At 55.5% G+C, this 17,474-nt stretch overlaps 7 protein-coding genes across 7 annotated transcripts; 2 read left to right on the forward strand and 5 right to left on the reverse strand.

Moving 5' to 3' along the window:
* Positions 1-4: 4 nt before the first annotated feature.
* Positions 5-1,083, reverse strand: N656DRAFT_770144 (uncharacterized protein; the record flags this gene model as incomplete). The annotated part of the gene is made up of 4 exons (XM_064813755.1): positions 5-413; positions 485-786; positions 841-887; positions 951-1,083. 4 exons carry the CDS (start codon positions 1,081-1,083, stop codon positions 5-7), a joined length of 891 nt encoding a protein of 296 aa, XP_064668033.1.
* Positions 1,084-3,150: 2,067 nt separating this feature from the next.
* On the reverse strand, positions 3,151-6,030 carry N656DRAFT_713614 (uncharacterized protein; the record flags this gene model as incomplete). Its single annotated transcript, XM_064811904.1, has 3 exons — positions 3,151-3,528; positions 3,817-4,935; positions 4,990-6,030. The coding sequence occupies 3 exons, from the start codon at positions 6,028-6,030 to the stop codon at positions 3,151-3,153; spliced, it is 2,538 nt and encodes an 845-aa protein (XP_064668034.1).
* Positions 6,031-7,696: 1,666 nt separating this feature from the next.
* N656DRAFT_713626 (Ssu72-like protein) lies at positions 7,697-8,526 on the reverse strand (the record flags this gene model as incomplete). The annotated part of the gene is made up of 2 exons (XM_064811905.1): positions 7,697-8,354; positions 8,402-8,526. 2 exons carry the CDS (start codon positions 8,524-8,526, stop codon positions 7,697-7,699), a joined length of 783 nt encoding a protein of 260 aa, XP_064668035.1.
* Positions 8,527-10,676: 2,150 nt separating this feature from the next.
* On the forward strand, positions 10,677-12,245 carry N656DRAFT_799983 (uncharacterized protein; the record flags this gene model as incomplete). The annotated part of the gene is made up of 1 exon (XM_064817947.1): positions 10,677-12,245. One exon carries the CDS (start codon positions 10,677-10,679, stop codon positions 12,243-12,245), a length of 1,569 nt encoding a protein of 522 aa, XP_064668036.1.
* An 817-nt stretch (positions 12,246-13,062) lies between these two features.
* N656DRAFT_838368 (ferredoxin reductase-like protein) lies at positions 13,063-14,539 on the forward strand. Its single transcript, XM_064818852.1, has 2 exons — positions 13,063-13,259; positions 13,327-14,539. The coding sequence occupies exons 1-2, from the start codon at positions 13,203-13,205 to the stop codon at positions 14,323-14,325; spliced, it is 1,056 nt and encodes a 351-aa protein (XP_064668037.1). The 5' UTR covers positions 13,063-13,202; the 3' UTR covers positions 14,326-14,539.
* Positions 14,540-15,313: 774 nt separating this feature from the next.
* Positions 15,314-15,970, reverse strand: N656DRAFT_770149 (uncharacterized protein; the record flags this gene model as incomplete). The annotated part of the gene is made up of 2 exons (XM_064813756.1): positions 15,314-15,874; positions 15,932-15,970. 2 exons carry the CDS (start codon positions 15,968-15,970, stop codon positions 15,314-15,316), a joined length of 600 nt encoding a protein of 199 aa, XP_064668038.1.
* A 537-nt stretch (positions 15,971-16,507) lies between these two features.
* Positions 16,508-17,187, reverse strand: N656DRAFT_799986 (uncharacterized protein; the record flags this gene model as incomplete). Its single annotated transcript, XM_064817948.1, has 3 exons — positions 16,508-16,563; positions 16,616-16,739; positions 16,795-17,187. 3 exons carry the CDS (start codon positions 17,185-17,187, stop codon positions 16,508-16,510), a joined length of 573 nt encoding a protein of 190 aa, XP_064668039.1.
* Between the last annotated feature and the right edge of the window lie 287 nt (positions 17,188-17,474).

Below are 17,474 nucleotides of genomic sequence, written 5' to 3' on the forward strand. Positions count from 1 at the left end.
TCATCTAATTCGCGGGCAGCTGATGATGGTTGGCCGGCATAGGCACAGGGGCATGCATGGGGGACTGCATGCCGCCCGTGTGGCTCGTGGCGAAGCTGCCGCCGGTGGGCTGGGCAACGAGCTGCGGCGGGGGGCTCTGCGAGGGGTGCGGCGGGTAGAAGCCGTTCTGGGCCGGGTAGCCTCCCTGCTGCTGCTGCTGATACGGCTGGGCGGGCTGGTGGTGCGGGTAGACCGGCACAGGGTCGGCGGCCTTCTCAGCAGGGGCGTACGGGCCCATGGGGATAGCGGCCGCAGTGGTGTTGCCGCCGCCGGAAGGCATGGTCCGCGGCATGCCGGGCATACAGTGCAGGCCCGCGCGGCGGTGACGGTGCAAGCGGATCGAGTGGATGATCAAAGCGACTATGTGGAGGACGCTGGAGGTCAAGGTAGAGTGTCAGATTGTGGAGGAGGAAGGGGGAAGAGAATAGGGGGGAAGGCTGCTTACAAGGAGAAGCCGCCGAAAGCAGCCGCAGCTGCCTGACAGGCAAGCCACGCGATCGGGTAAGCATAGGTGTTGCGTTTGACATAATAGTAATCGCTATAATCACCATAATCATAGTAGTCATAATAGGAAGAGGCAGTCGAGGTGAAGTAGCGCGCAACGCGGGAGGCTTGCAGGGCAAACGCGCAAAGCCACATGATAATAAAGAAGATATCGAGGCCGAGAACAGCCCAGTAGTTGTAAACGTAGGGCGCGCCGTACTTGGCCACGAGATGGTAGATGCCGGCGATGATGGCCATCACGGCCTGAGATGCTTAGTGTCGGTCTCCCTTCTTAGGAGGGAGCTCCTGATAACTTACAATAGCGAGCATAAAGGCGTTTCCATCATAAGGTAGGTACCAGACGGCTGTGGCTCATGTTAGTCCTGTCATGTAGCTTTGCTGGAATGGTTTCTTTGATGGCAACGCACCGAAGGCGGACAGGCCGAGGATCAGGACAGCAAGGATCAGCTGAATAATCCTTACTGCGATGAAGCCCCGAGGATAGAGGGGGATGTGTTCGTGCCCGGGAGCCCGAATGGCTGAGTACCGAGGGTCTTCCATCTTGAAAGGCCGAGTGAAAGGAAGGCAGAGATAGAGAGCGACGCGAGGAGTTGGACAGAAAGCGAGAGGAGCACGCCGGGCTCTGGGAGATCTCAGGGCTTTATGTCATGGCCCTTCTAATCTTATTTTGGTCTGCCGGGACAAGGGACCAAAGCAAGCCACGAATGGGGGAGGACAACTCACACGGCACGATCTATCGCGCGTTCGGGTCCCGAATCTGCCTTGCGGCCAGCAGGCGAATCCCCCTGGGGTATACTTCCGTACATCCTGTATGTATGTACAGGACCGTGTTAGTAAGGTTATGCTGTGACTTTCATAATGCGTGATGAGATGCGGCTTATTTAGTCCCGACCCATATCCTCTGGGCTGAAGGTCTGTCGTGGTTGGTCGAGACAAGGAGACGTGCGTGCGGCTGAAGGGCGCCGAAGCCCAATCTAGGGGGGAGAAAACAAGGGGTGACACACACCCCTTTGCTGATCCCAGCATCTCGGAACTGTGTAATTCTTTTCTGATTTCTTTCTGGATCTGTTGTCTCTGCATTGTTCATCTGCTCTTCCATGGACGAACATTCCATATGTGAGGCATCATCAGCAGCAAGCTCACAGACAACATCAAGTCATTCCAAACAGCCTTCTTCCTCCAAGTTACAGTCACTGAACCGGCAGCGAGGAGCCGGATGGTCGGGTATTGGGCAGGCAAGGCAGCGGCTGAGGATTGGCGCCCGGTTGTTGAACGTTAGCTCCAAGGGCTTCGACTAGGGTCGGGAAAAAGCTTGTCTCTGATCTGTAATTCGTGCCAAGTACAAGTACGAGTGAAGTTAGGCAAGGCTGTGCAATGCATGATATGCATGAGGCTTGAGGTGGTGGGCGTGGAAAGCGCTATTGAAGAGATGCAGTCAACACTAGCAGAAGCGGCAGGAACGAGTCGCTCAAGTCGTGCAACGCATGCATGCATCCTTCCTGCAAGGAAGATTATGTATTGCTCTGCACAGTCTCTTCAATCAATCAGCACTCGACCTCGGGAGCCTTGCATTCACCGTCGCACACGATCCATGGGAACCTTTTTCATGTCTTTCTCTCTCGTCCATTCAGTCAGGGAACTGGGGAACTGCTGAGGCGCTAAAGAACGCCACAGGCCAGGGTTAGCGAGAAGGTCACGCGTAGCGGTTATTACCGACTCAGGGTCTTTCCAGTTCTTCCAGGACTCAGTTTGTGATCTCGATACGGAGTAGTCAACTGGGCTGTTACTTACCGTAGATCGAACCGTTCCCAGGGCTGCCAGCCTCTCGCCAGCAAGCTACATAAATCCGAGATATGCCTCAGCCGTAACAGCCATCATCCCTCTGAATATACCCTACCTAGCCTCAGCCGAATCAAGCGCGGCCACGCTGCAAGTCTGCAGCAAAGGGAAATACATGTACACCAGCAGGTCCAAGCCCATAACCTTCTCGAAGTCCAAGATCTCGCACTTGTGCAGTTGATGATTGGTCTAACACATTATACTATGCGTACAATACATTCCATCCATCCATACAAAATCGAAGGGTAACCCAGTAGATACCCGCGGATACCCTTCCTCGTCAGCATCATGAAACCACCTACGGAGAACACCTTCTCCATCTATACAAAGGCATACATACATCTCCAAAAAAAGGGGAAGATCTATGCTCATCCCTCACCGAACACCCCTTCTGCTTTATATACAAGTATATGACCACCCTTCGGCAACAGTCGTAGGTAGCCAGGCGAAATAAACGACAACATTGACAAATGCCGATGCGAGAAATCAAAAGGTCACCAACCACACCCGACTGAAGGTGCAACCACTCCGATAAAGAAGCTCCATTGAGATCCAACGGCGTGTCGCAACAAAATGGGATGAACAAGCATCAACCATGGAAGGGGGCTATGATGGGTATCAAAGCAGAAGAAGAGCGAAGCATATGAAGCTATTGTTGTATATGCCGCGGTCAAGAACGGAAGGGGTTGAGAAGCTAGAAAAAACAAAGCCAGAAAATATAAACCGCCGAGCAGAAGTTCAACATCAGCAGATTACGCCCTGCATGCATCATGCAAAGTCATCAACCCCATCATCCAACCCGGTAATCTGGAGCTGATCAACCCGCTGGACGAGCTCCTTGGTCTCTCGCGCGAGCTCAAACGCAATGGGCGGGAGCGTCTGTGTCCACATGCGCCACTCGCGGCTGCTCTTGGTGTCGTTGTAGTTGTTGTTGTCACCTGCCAGCTCGAGCCCGCGTTTGCCGGCCTCCATCAGCCGCTCGCGGCACGACGCAAGGCGCTTGACCTCCTGGGCGCCGCTCGGCCCTGCGGCCGCCGTCGTCTCGGCAATGACCTGCCCAACCACCTCCACAATCGTGTTGATCTCCTCCGAGACCTGGTTGATGTCGGCGTCGTTACGTATCAGCTGCACAAGCTCCTGGATCGTCTGCACCAGCACCGCCGTCTGGTCCTCGAGGTAGATCTTGAGATCCTCGGTCCGCCTGTCAGCGGCACGCATCCCGTTGGGTGGTGCGGCTAAATTCCTGGCCATGTTCCCATAGCCGCCTCCGTTGCCGTTTGTCGTCGCGCCGTTACGAGCCGTGGAGCCGTTGGCGTACGATTCGCGCGGCGAATTGACAGGGCTGTAGGCGGACGAGTCGATACTGGTTCGGCTCCCAGCACCCAAGCCCTGGAACGGTGGAGGCGGGGGCAGCGAGTCTTGGACGGATGTGACGCTTGATATTTGACTCTGCCCGTTGCTCCGAGGGGAAAAGAAGCTTGTGGATTCCACAGGCGTAACTGTTCCGTCGTCATCCTCCTCCAACTCGTCGGCCGGCGTGGATCGGATCTTGGCGGCCCGCAGTAATTCAACGACCGCGGCAACGAGGTGGGATGCAGCCGCATCGATGATGGACACTGGCGTAATGCCCGCCGAGCTGGCAAAGTTCTTCGACGTTGTAATCAGATTGTTGGCCGCAGCAGAAACCCGGGCCTTGAGCTTTTGATGCTGCGTTACCGTTTCGCTGCTCTGCGTTGGCCCATCGACATCCTTAGTGATGCGCCGCACGCTGACCACGACTGCCTTCATCGAGTCCGTCAGCCGCTCCGGATTACCGGCTCGCGCCCGTTGGAGTAAGTCGTCGATGGCGATCTGGAACTTGGTAACGTGTATGTCTTTGACCAATCCGTTCTCCTGCATAAAGCCCTTGTCGCGAACGTACTTGACAGCGTCCTGGTCGACTGTGAGGCCGGCTGATGAGCCACGCATGTCGCGCAGCTGCGTCTTGGCGCGGGCGTACCGATTCTGCCATTCTCGAACTTCGTTTTCAAGTGTGTCGATCGTCTTTTCCAGCTCGGACTGTTTCTCCCACGCGGCGCCGCTCTGCTGCGAAATCATCCTCATTTCCCTGAGAAATTCTTGAGCTTCCCGGCGCACTTCCTCCGTCACTTGTTCCTGCTCTTCCAGCGCCGCACGGAGGGCTTGGTTCTCTTTCTCCAGGTCCGAGCTAGCGGCGCCGCTCGATTTCGCATTACTGTTGCTCAACTGGCGAGTGTCCTCTAAATCTTCCCTCAGGCGCCGGAGTTCATTAGCGTGTTCGCTCTGTAACCTGTCCAGTTCCCTCTTTAAGGATTCGTTCAGTTCCTGGGCCTCGGCGAGCTTGTTCTCCAGACTCGCGCGTGTCTCGTCCCACTCTTTCCTTTCCAAGTCCACCGCATTTGTTTTCGAACGTTCACCGTCTAGCAGGTTGTTCAGCTCATCATCCTTCTTCTTTAACTTATCCTCCATATCATCGAGCTTTTCCCGCAGATCCCTGACCTGCTGCTCGTAATCTTCAATGAGCTTTTTGTCGGTCTAAGGGGAAATGTCAGCCCAAATCAGTCGTGGGAAATGGAGAAGGAAGCAGACCTCAGATGGTCCTGCGCTGCGCTTGCTGTCTCGATCTCCCGCCATCCTGCCCAAGCCGTAGGCGTCGGCAACGTTAGGATCTGGACTCAGGGGGCTAAGCGCATCGTCGTCTTCTTCCACCATGGTGCTCTTGTTCGGGACGATGGTGTTGCTCTGGAATTGTTTTGCCATTGGGCGCCCGTAATCTCCGTTTGGTAGTCCTGGGGACGGCGGCACAGGGAAGCCGTTATTCATGGGTGTTGGCAACCCCCTGCCGCTCCGCACGGAACTGGCCTCAGAGGGCCGTCTCCGGCTCTGGCCTCTAGGAGGAAAGCCGTTCATCCCGTTAACCGGAGTCTGTGACCGACCGCGGATCGACATGGGGCTTCCAACACGCGGGATGTCCCCTACGGTGAAACGCGGAAATCTCCGCTCCAGCTCGCAGAAAACGTCGGTGGCTAGGTCGCGGAACCGAGGAGGGCCAAGGGAAGAGAGCTTTTGCCGAGCCTGATTTCGTTTAGGGTGGAAATTTTCCTCGGGCAATAAGTATTCAGGCGGACCGGTGCCGGGCGGCGCATTAGAGGGTCTTCGGCTTGCGAGCTCACGTCGCTTCAACTCGTCGTAGACGTCGGTACTGAGTTCGAGGAACTGGACGCCCGTCAGGCGCTGTAGCTTGTCACGGGCCTTGTTTGTTGGGGGCGGCTTCGGGTTGCCATCGCGCGAGGTAGCCGACAGAAAGCGTTTAAGAGACACATAGTGTTCCGACAATACCAGCTCCTGATTTTCCAACTGTTGGCTCTGGCTTCTCCCGCTTTCGCTGCGCGCGTACAGGTTGGTACCGGCACTTGACCTGCCCACGGAGGGGGGCGGCGACGGCCCGCCAACGCTGCGAGGCCCTGGTGGGAAATTCGCGTTCATCGCCCTCACGGGACCCGCAGAGTCGGGCGGCGTATTGAGTTGGCTTCGGTTATTTGAATAAGGACCGTCCTTGTCGGCGATCGGGTAAGACCACTCGCTACCGCCTACAGACACAGGTGATAAGGGTGCATTGCGACCATTCATGGTATTCTTGGCAGTTCGGTGGAAAAAAGTCGGCCCTGCTGGAAGTGCGCGACGTGTCCGGTTGCTTCGCGTCAGTCGTGTGTTTAGTTGACGTTGTTGCAGTAGCGCTGCCGCATTCAATATGACGAGGAGAAGTAGAAAGGCAGCCGGGATGTCGGATCGTGGAGGGTTGTCACAGCATGAAACGCATCGACTTGTCCACCAACGGCGTCCTTTTGCTCGGGCTGGCTACCGTGCAGTTCGACTTCAGGGACAAGGACCGGCCACTTGGAATCAGCACGAGGCCAAAAAAGCGGCACTGCGAGGCTGGGGGGCCTTCTTTCGAACCGCTGGCTTTGTCTTGGTTTCGGCTGCAGTTTTGTGTGCCTCCTAGATGCGTGGCGGTGGTGGAAAGATGAACGGCGACCACGAGTCAAAATCGAAAAGGAAAAGCCAAATTCAGATCGGCTACGGAGATAATAAAGCAAAAACCGTCAGAACTTGAACAATGCACAAGACAAGTTAAGACAAAATAATGGGAAAAGGGTTAGTTAGGAGTAGAGTACACTAATTAATCGCCCAATTGCCCAATTGCCCGGCGGCGCCCCTGACGAAGAGGCACAATCAAATTGACGACGCAATTGGGTTGGTTCCTGCACGCTGTTGGGGTTGCAATTTCATGTTAGTCGCGCGCGAGAGCAGAGTGTATCGGGGCGGAGACAGGGGGTCAGGAGGATGAAAAAGCAGGGGTGGTGTCGGCCTTGCAGGTCAAGAATAAGCCGCTCCCGCTCCCGCCGGCCACGGCTGCCTACCTTACAGCTCAACATTTGTTTTCATCGTGAGTAACGTGAAAGACAGAGCGGGATACCACAAACATGACTATGTAGCTGGACTGACAGGAAGATTATCGCTTGACTGCTAACGATTAGCAAACGAACCGCACCTAGCTTCAGATGGCGACTAATGTATCCGTACTCCGTACTGTAGATAAGATGGCACACGCAGCGCATTTTACTACCCTGGCATGGCCGCCCTTGACAGCGGAGCCGGCGCCTAGTTTTCAGCTACAGTAGGCTTGCACCTTACACTACGGTATACATAACAGCTCACATGTTCCAAAGCATCTGCCAGGTTGATAGGAAGGCGGCCATGGCGCTGCGCCAGGGAACCAATTCGATTCTTTCTGGAACGCGGGAGCACAGTGTGTCATTCACGTATGTACCTCCGTATTATTTGCATTAAACTCCCCGGACCCATCTCATCCATGATGTGTTTCGCTGTTTGATTTTCCATGTGCCGGGTAAATCCCCGGGCTTTGCGCCTTCAACGTCGAGTCGTCGACTTCGATCCCGTCCTGAATGAATTCGAGTCATTTGGACTTTGCTGCGAGGTAGCCGGGAAACCTCGTTGGCAAAGAAGCCCGTTTGCAACAACCCCTGTCATCCTCATTTTAACTTCCTCCTCCGAAACAAACCGGGGCCAGCTGTCTTGACAGTACCCACAGCCTAACGTCGAAGGTCGTGGCCTTCATCATTGCAAAGTCCTCCTGTGCGATGCCTGGTATCTCTCCGTTTGCCCCCTTCCCTAACTAACGCCTAAACCAAATTCCTTCCGAAATGCCCAGTCACCCAACGCCTTGCCCATTTACACAGCCGGGTATAGATGCTGCTATACCGCTATATCCCCTTTAAAACCATGAAAGTGTCCATGTGGCAGGGAGATTCGGCCACCGCTCCTGCCACTCAGCCAAGACCTCGGGTACCCGCTCGTCAAAGCTCGCTCTGCTGGCGCTGCTCCCAGAGTCAAATGCTGAAGCGCCAACCTTCTCCCGTTCCTCGACGGCAACTTTGTTGAGAGAATCGGCGAGGTCGACAATAGCTCCGCCTCCGATCGATGCCTCCTCATGATTATCCTTGATGTCAATGTTGATGACGTGGACGGGCCGGTTCAACGGGGAACCCCGACTAAGGAGATCGTCAATGACGGCATCCCAACAACGCTCCTCGCATGTGATGACCACGTCCGCAATGCCGGCCTCCATCCCTGCGCTTCCCTTGTCCTTTTCATGCTTGAGCCGAGGCATGCCGACTTGCCAGTCCTGCCACCGTTCGGGGCCCCATTTTATGACTCGGTTCCGTCCCAGCATGTTAAGGAGGCCATTCGCTCGGTACAGCCGAGGGTCCTTGGCCTCGAGTTCCCGGTAAATGCTGTCGTATGATGTCTCGTTGAACTTGTAGACATTGGGCTGGGTTATGGTTGGCCCGGGAAGCCGGACAAGAGAGCCAGTACCGAAGGAGATGACTGGATAGTTGGCCTGAGCGAGGCGTAGGTGCCCTTCCATTGACCTGGGATATGTCAGATACGCTTCACAATTTCAGGCCACGGAACCTACCTGTTTTGGTTGCTTGCACAGACGGTGCAGAATTTCAATTTGAACCCGGCAGCATCGTCATCCCGTTGGCCGTTCTGGGCTGGGGCTGATGCTGAGGTGCTCGCATTCCCGTTGGCCATGTCCATGGTGAACGGTAAGGGGCACGGGTCTTTTGGGTAGGTCGCTAGGTACAAGTTAGCTCTCTCCTCTAGACTTCAAAAGCCCATGAATATCGAATGATAGAGTGCTGATGTCAGAAAGAAATAGCGTAATTATAGACTTGTCATCAACGCCTGCAATTACAGGGCTACAGACAGCTCCAATAAAAGTTCATCACACAGACGGAGAGGAGAAGGGTGAGAGGGAGAGAAAAAGTAGGGAACGTATTACCTGCACAGAAGGCAACCGAGCGGCGAAGGGCGTTATTAAACTCCCATTCTAGTCAGGGTATGTATCGGGCACAAGGTGCAAACGAATGGCTGGATCTGAGAGATATTGATGAGGTCGCGAAGCTTGACGAATGTCTGGGCAAAATGGCGAAAATACAGAAGCCGACGAACACTTGGGCCGCCATTGACCGCCTTCAATAGCCAGCGAAACCGCCCCACCTGCGTCACGTGGCAGTTCGATACCAGAAATGCTGAGAATTGAAGACAAGTCTCAAATCCCGATGGATTCCAGGTTGTTGAGCAGTCAAAGAGAACCCAAGATTTAAGGAACACTCGGTACTAATTTCGTACAGTACAGTACACATGCGAAGGCAAAGGCATTTCTAACTCAGATCCCTGGTCGAACATACCGGTACTGCTCCATCCACAGCAGGGGCCGCTCGTCGTCCTTCGACTTGCTTGTGTTAGGTATTTTCGCCAAAAATAGTGCTGCTTACGGGCAGAGTATTAATTGTACGTATTGTACAAAGGCGTATAGGTGTATCCGTACATACAAAAGTGATTAAGTTCCTTACGTCCGGCACCGGTTGGGCTACGGAACTCACCGTCGGCAACAGGAGAAGACTCGAATCTTTCTTGCATACCGTTTCCTCATCATTTTCCCGGTGAAGTTGAGGTTGGGATTCGATTCCATGTGGCGGGACGATGAGGCTCGCCAATCTCTCAATTTTAGAACGTTCCCGCCTGTGGGGAGCCACCCAGCTTGAGGGAATGAACATGTCGCTTGTGTGTTTCAGCTTGTGCGGGCAAACGAACCACCAATCAGGTGTGCAGCACTGCTTCCGGTCGTGTGCGAGCCACACCTCCCATCAGTGTTGATGTCGAGGAACCTAGGGAACTTGTGGGGGAGCCACCAACATATTACTCAAGCAGGATCCTGAACGGAGTACAGTCCATACCTCATATTTGGACAGTTGCATACTTGAGCTAGGGAGATTGGAAGGTAGGAAGGATAGCAATGGCAGCTGCCCGTGTATGTATGTAAGGTAGGGAGTTGACTGGACGTCTGCGTCGGGTACTTATGCCCATCAATGAAGCTGCGGGAGTCGAGTGCCAGTAACGTAACCTTAACCATGTAACTGGATGTAATGTTACCTAATTCCTAGTTGTTGGGGCGGGGTTTACAGTGTATCGATATGTAGTCCCAGCGCGCTTAGCTGTTAGGGCCAACCCGTTGCTTTCGTCCACTGCACTCCATGCACTGATCCCTTTGGCAGTTGGCGCTCCTGCCCTGCTCGTTACCCGCTTTGGCCTCAAGTTTTCTGGACTCGAAACTCCAAGGACCTGATGTATTGAACCGCCATCATTTTTTGCCCAATTGCCTGGAGGGTCTGCTCCGACTGCATGGTTACTGCTCGTTGGACTTGCCACTCCCTCCCCGCCGGTTCGAAGGCCTTCGCGGCTTGCCTATCAAGAGACAAGCCGCCCCAGGTACCAGACGTGGACACTCGGTAATCTGTGTCGCTTCCCTGCCCTAGCCCGAGGTTTGTCTGAACGTCTGGGCGAGGGTGCCATCGGCCGACCTAGACTGAGCGCACAAGATCTGAATTCCCAGACGACAGCATTTGTATGCCTTTGGACAGAAAGAGCATTTCGGCTACATACACCAACGACGACGAAACAACAGGGAGAACACCAGCAACGAAGGCGAACCGAAACGGGCGAGAGTTGCGGACCCCTACCCAGTTCCAACCCCCGGTCTCCCTGCCTCTCAGCGGTGATTGCGCCGGCGCGCTTGGGGTCCCACCAGTTTGGCTCGAAAGGGAGCCAAAGCGAAAACGAAAGCCCCCCACACTCGATTCGTTCCTCCTGTGTGCGATCGCAGTTCTCAAGCCATGACGGCGATCATGTCGCCCACTTCTTCTCCCGCGACCTCACCACCTGCCATCTCACCGCCCGCCGCTAATACGGCACATCCCGCACTTACTCCGATCATAACTTCGCCGCCTGCTCGTAGGAGCGCTCTGCCTCGACCCATGTCGCACGCCTCCAGGAACCGCTTGTCGCAATACTCGACGGCGAGTTCTATACCATCAAGATCGCGACCTCCTTCACACATCTTTCCACTCTATGTTTCGAGTTTACCCTACACCCTCGTTCGGGACTTTGCCTATCCGGCATCGCATCCCATGCACTATGGCCCTCCGCCCGAGCCATCAGGCCCGCCGTCGGGCATGACTACGCCGGCTAGTGAAACTCGGCGTCTATCCGACCCGCCGACGTCGTGGGATAGTAGGATAAGTTGGGATAGTAGTTCATGGGCTAGCGGGGGATCCAATCGGGCGGGCGAATTGCCATCAATTCAGTTTACCGACGGTCCGCCATGGAGCGAGGATGATGATCTCAAGAGTCCCGTAGTTAGCTCACGGCACAGAAAACATAAGTCTTCGGGCGGCGCGCACGGGAAGAGTCGGGGTAGCCGCGACGCCGGTTCAATGCTTAATGCCGACAACTCGGACGATCGCGGAGGAAGCTACGCCGGCGCCGGCGATGCAGGCGGCGAGCGATACTACATCAACCATGGGGGCGAAGCCAATGGCCCCGGCGGCGAATATGTTACTTACCACCCAGACCAGGCACGGTTAGACGGAAGCGACTATCAGCTTTCCAGCCAGCAGCCGCGGCAGTACGAGGCTGGCGACTACGGCTCTGACGACTCAAGCACGTGCTCATCCCCGGGCTATCATAACACGGACGAGTCCCGGTACTCGCGAGATTATCAGTTCACAATCACCTCGCCAGACGAGGAAATGCACGGCAAGGCCGTAGCCCTCTTTGATTTCGAGCGAGAAAATGACAGCGAGCTCCCCCTCGTGGAAGGGCAAATCATCTGGGTCTCGTACCGGTACGGCCAGGGCTGGCTGGTAGCCGAGGACCCCAAGACGCAAGAAAGCGGGCTCGTGCCTGAGGAATACGTGCGTCTGTTGCGCGACATCGAAGGCGGCATGACGAGCCTAACCGGCCACCTCCACACGGGCGACGCCAGCCCAGCCAGTCCCAGCCCGGCCACCGACGCCGGCACGCCCACGCAGGCCGAGTACCCGCACTCACCGGCACTCACGACGGCGAGTTATGCCTCGTCCACACTGACAAACAACACCACGGGCAGCACAACGACAAACGGCTACCACCAGCCCATCGTGTCTACCTTTTCCACCTCCAGCAAAGACCTCGACCCGTACCCGCAACACCTGCTCGGCACTCAGGCCGGCCAGCCGCCCCCGCAGGTGGTGCACTACCACGGCCAGCGAGGCGGGAGCCAGGCCAACACGCCCACACTGGCGATGCATCAAGGGCTGGGGTTTGCCGGAGGTGCCTCTTCTAGGCGGGCAAGCCAGGATACAGCGACGGGTAAGGCGGACGCAGCGGGGTCAGGGCCAAGGGGTGGGACAGAGAAGAAGAGGGAGTCAAGGTGATATATACCGGTTTGGTGTTATAAGGAGTGGTTGGATTGGGGGAAGGAGGGGGGCGGGAGGAGAGGCGGTGGCGGCCATGCATTTACTTTTGCAAGGGGACATAAAGGGGAGCATATCACACTGGGGACTGGGGTTGGGGGGTTCTAGGGGGGTGTCGGGCTTAGGGCGGTGCCTTGTATCAATATGTTACTGTACGGACTGAGGGGGCGAAAAGGAGGTTGCGCCTTTTCGTTTTCTGTTGTTTCTTGATGATGACGACGATGGCAGCAATTTGATTACACTTCTGTGTTATTGTTCTGTTTGCTTTGTCTCGTTGAGCTTTTGTCGGCCACCCATGCGGTGAGGGCTAGAACACAGCTCCAGCTACGAGGAGACAGAGCCGAGGAATAACTTTGGAGCAAATGGGAGTACCTACATTGTATACTCATGGAAGGACACCGAGGTTTGAGGTGTCCTAATCTCCATGCGTTCGGGGGTATGAATGTGTCTTGCGCTACAAGTTGGCAACCTGGGATCACTGTAGCTATAAGACGAGAATGGACTTCTCTGCAATGAATGCACAGCGACGGTAAGCAGACCGACAGAAACATCCTCATCGAAGATCGTGTGGTATGGTATGTGTTCTATGTAAGACGGGTGACTCGGGACATCCGATGCCCACCTGTTCAATGCTGCCATGCTTCGGCTCCGGCCCTGGCTCCACAGCAGCCAGGGGCAGCTTCAGCGCCCTAGAGATGACGTAAACCGCCTGAACCGGGCACAGCTACCCACTGGCTTTGTTGACCCGCAGTGGCTGATAAAGCAAACATCCCGCCAACAAGCGAGGTGAATTCCCATACCATTGACACGGGCACCACACCACTTCCTCGCATCTTTTCCTTGTTCTCAGTTCCCTTAGCAGTTTAATTAACAGTGGGCGCATTCTCAGTCCTCCTAAACCTCTGCCAAGCCGACACAATGAGCTTGTTCGTCGCCAGCCGGTCTGCCTTCCGGGCCGCTGCACCCCTCAAGCGGGTGAGTCGGGAGCTTCCCTGCCCCTCCTTCAACCAGCAAACCGGGGAACGACTGACACCTTACCCAGCAATTCCAGGTCCGCAGATATGCCACCGAGCCGACGTCTCCCGAGTCAGCCAAAAAGGGCAGCAACACGGCGCTCTACATTGCCGGCGCTGCCGCGTTGGCCGGCGCCGGGTACTACTTTCTTGGGGGCACGCCCGCCGCAAAGAAGGCCGAGGAGAAGGTGAAGCAAGCGACAGACGCCGCGGCCGAGAAGTTGCCCACCGGCAGCGGCGAGGTCAAGAAGGCGCTCACGGGGGGCGACCAGGGCTTCATCAGCCTGAAGCTCGAGGAGGTCGAGATCGTCAACCACAACTCCAAGCGCCTGCGTTTCCGCCTGCCCGAGGACGACATGGTGTCGGGCCTGCACGTGGCCAGCGCCATCCTGACCAAGTTCCAGCCCCACGACTCGGACAAGCCCGTGGTGCGGCCCTACACGCCCATCAGCGACGAGGACGAGAAGGGCTACCTCGACCTGCTCGTGAAAAAGTACCCCAACGGGCCCATGAGCACGCACCTGCACGACATGGTCCCCGGGCAGCGCCTCGACGTCAAGGGGCCCCTGCCCAAATACCCCTGGGCGCCCAACAAGCACGAGCACATTGCGCTGATTGCGGGCGGGACGGGCATCACGCCCATGTGGCAGCTGTGCCGGGCCATTTTCAACAACCCGGATGACCAGACCAAGGTGACGCTGGTGTTTGGCAACATTAGCGAGGATGATATTCTGCTGAAGAATGAGTTGGCGTCGCTCGAAAACCACTACCCGCGCCGGTTCCGCGCCTTTTACGTGCTCGACAACCCGCCTAAGCAGTGGACGGGCGGCAAGGGCTACATCAACAAGGAGCTGCTCAAGACGGTGCTGCCTGAGCCCAAGGAAGAGAACATCAAGGTGTTTGTGTGCGGCCCGCCGGGAATGATGGAGTCCATCTCGGGCAACAAGAAGAGCCCCAAGGACCAGGGCGAGCTGAAGGGTATTCTGAAGGAATTGGGCTACAGTCCGGAGCAGGTCTACAAGTTCTGATGTGCCGCCGCTGAGCGTCGTTTCCAGTGCTTGTCCTGAATTCCGGCGCTGCTCCTGGCATGTAATACATACCTAGTTTCATGTGTATAAAGCGAGCCCACAATAGAAATGTGTAAGGTTGATCAAGTTGTACCTCGGTGTACCTGAACGGGGACCAAGCACGATCTCAGCAAATTAGGGTATCATACAATTGTCCTGAGTTCGTTTTTCCTTGGCTATGACCGAAAGTATAGGGTACACTCTTTCAGAAACCCAGGCCTCAGTACTCCACAACTACCGCGCAACAAAACCAGCACGACATGATCTATAGCCCTTGGTCTGTTCCAACTGCCGTGCCTCTCCCATGCCAAGGTATGCCGGAAGCTAGACCCTCCCTCAAGGTCTTCGCTTCGTAGCGCGGCTCTGGACCTCTTGTCCCGGTCCTCGCAAACAGCTCGGCAACACACTCCTTTCAACCTAGCTCAGCACAGTCATGCGAGCGTCAAATCCGTGACAGAGCCGCCATCTCCAGGTCACAGCCAACGGCAGACTGTAGTACGCGCGTGTCCTGGGCGAAAAAGTAAACCTCATTAGCAATCACCCATCAATGACTTGGATCAGCTTGCTGTCAAGAACAAGAGCCATGAATGCAAGACCAAGGTGTCTTGCCAGTCAGAGAGAAGATTAACTCGACATGTTCCAGCTGCGAGAGCATGGCTCAAGAGCTTTTTGAAAACTCCAAACCATGTCCGGCTGTGACTTCCGACTAAGGATGACGATACGATTGTCTCATCATGATACTAGGAGTAATGTGGATGGGGCATGTAGAGTAGCCTTTTAGGAGAGAGGGTCGCTTACCTTTTGTGTTTCTATCCACCTTTCTTGGTTTGGTGTTGTTTGGCTCTTGGCCTGAACTTGGCGAGCAGCCACCGCAGGGCCACGAAGCCAAGAGCTGAGCGGTTGGTGAGGAAGTTTAAGGCCGCATTTAGAAGTGTACCCTTTTCGATCCTCAATCGTCGTACGAGATGCGGCGACGCTGGATGGCGCCGGCTTGGCTCGGCTCGGACTCTTCCTCATCATACTCCAGACTCTCCAGGCCCTTGTCTACCACGTCCCAGGTCCGCTTGCGGAGGTCGATTTGTTCCGCCGCATGCTTGTTTTTGTTGTTCTTGCCGCGCTTTCGCTTCTTTTGTTTCCTGGTAGTGGCGGTGACGAGCGGCGTCGGGGACGACACCTCGCCTTCGGACAGATCATGCGGGATATCTTCACCAGCCCTTGTGCTCGTCGTCTCATTCATATTGGTGTTGTTGGAAGACTCCTTGGCGCGACGCAGGGCTTCGAGTTCGGAGTGTCGGAAGATGGCGATCTGCTCGTCTGTGAGGGTACGCTTGACTCCGTCAGGGTAGTGGCCGAGGCCATCGTCCTCCTCTTCGTCGTAGTACTCCTCATCGTCAGCGCCATTGTATGCTGGGCCTTCCTGTGCTGCAAAATCTGGTCGAAGAAAATGGGTATTGAAGTGATCTGTAGCGAGCTTGGAAAAATGTGCTTCGTGAAACGCAACCATGTCAGCCTGGATTATACAGTCAGGCGTCAGCTTGTGGCAGCAAAATGATTTGGATGTTCTCACCTGACTGATTTGCGGCACCACGATCGACGTGCCAGCCATTTCGGCGGGATGGGCGTAGTCGGTTCCGAAGCTCCGGTGAGGAGCGCGTGGAGGCGGAAGTGAATGGTCGAGTCGCGTCGGTCACGTGCTCTTTCCGGCTTGGTCACCCGGAATACTGCTTTTTGTTTTCTTCCCCCCTTCTTCCCGTTTCCCCTTTTCTTACTGTTTCTTATGCGCCTGTCGCACACGTAGTTCTGTCCTCATGTGGCGCTGCTGTGAAGGTACATAGGTTCCAAGAGAAACGCCGAGGGTGGGACGGATGGTGCCCAGGCCAGCAGCACTGGCCGAGTACGACATCTGCCAGAAGGTCAGGAAATTCGGAGCAGAGCAGATCTTGCGTATTATTGCTCATATAGTAACGCTGCCCCTGCCGCACGAGCCTGCAAGCAACATATTGAGGCTCGCGCTTTGACAAGGTTCCAGCCCAGGAACGCCTAGCATATAAAGGTGCATTGAACCTTCTAGACCGAGTCCCGTCAAAACGAATCTTGATAATTCATAACATCATTAATTCACCCGTAGTTGTGTGTACGAAGCTCAAGATTGACTCAGGAGCGCCAGAGCGCTCTGGAAAGCCCGCACAACTTCGGTAACTTGTATTCATTAGCTAGACTGTCGAAATCAGTGGAAAGCGGCTAGGCTCACGGTGTTTCTTCTTCTGCAACAGGCTCTGCTCTGCGATCTTGACGTATCGCTCTCTTGTTTGTAGTCTTTTGACCCCGCGCTCGGTATCGTGGACCGATGCAGCCGAGGCCCAGACATTGAAGAACTGCAAACGCTGTCAGCGAGGGCTCGAAGAGAATGGCGTGTAGAAGTTTGCTCACCTTTACAAGCTCCTCAAACTCTTTGAGGAGCGCTTGCTCCTGGCCATCGGCTTCAGCGAGGGCCTCCTCATAGCGTGCCTCAAAGTCTTCCCAATCAAACGGCGCCAAGTGGCCCGGAGTGCTGGGCGATCTCTCAGCCCCTTCTTTTTGGCCGTTCATGCGCTCTTTAGAGGGGCGAGGTTCTGGTGTCTTGACCTGGGCTCGAGTGACGAGAGATTTAGGCTGCGTGCTTTGAGCGGCAGCCATCATGTGGATGTCGACGGGCCTTGGGGGGCTGCTCTGAACTGACGCTGTCCGCGGTGAAGGGATAATGGGTGATTCGGGTGTCTTTGCCGGCGATGCGTGGCCGGGCGTCCTGGGGGTAGATGGAGTATGAGGAGGCGCACTCGCCATCGAGCGTTGTCAGTTCGCCAGTCGTAGAATTTGATAAGCTCGTGCAAGAATGTGTCTGCTGGTGAGACAACTGATAGCGGGGGGAAGGCGCAATCCTTGGGAATTTCCAATTCGAAAGTAAGCCTGACACGGAGTTGCCCCAGTAGTCTGGCAAGACCGGAGTGATACTACTATATGAGTTTGAGAGCATGTATGTGAACTAGGCACGCTGAGGAGAGAGACAATGACTGGATGAGAGCAATTCAAGTGTGCTCAAGACGTTAATCGTCGTCTTCGAATGAAAGACG

This window comes from Canariomyces notabilis (assembly GCF_033297395.1).
Source record: "Canariomyces notabilis strain CBS 508.74 unplaced genomic scaffold N656scaffold_19, whole genome shotgun sequence".
Lineage (NCBI taxonomy): Eukaryota > Fungi > Ascomycota > Sordariomycetes > Sordariales > Chaetomiaceae > Canariomyces > Canariomyces notabilis.

Coding starts and splice junctions, on each gene's coding strand:
- N656DRAFT_838368 (XM_064818852.1), top strand. CDS start 13,203: ATGAGCTTGTTCGTCGCCAGCCGGTCTGCCTTCCGGGCCGCTGCACCC. Junction 13,260..13,326: donor CCGCTGCACCCCTCAAGCGG/GTGAGTCGGGAG, acceptor CACCTTACCCAG/CAATTCCAGGTCCGCAGATA.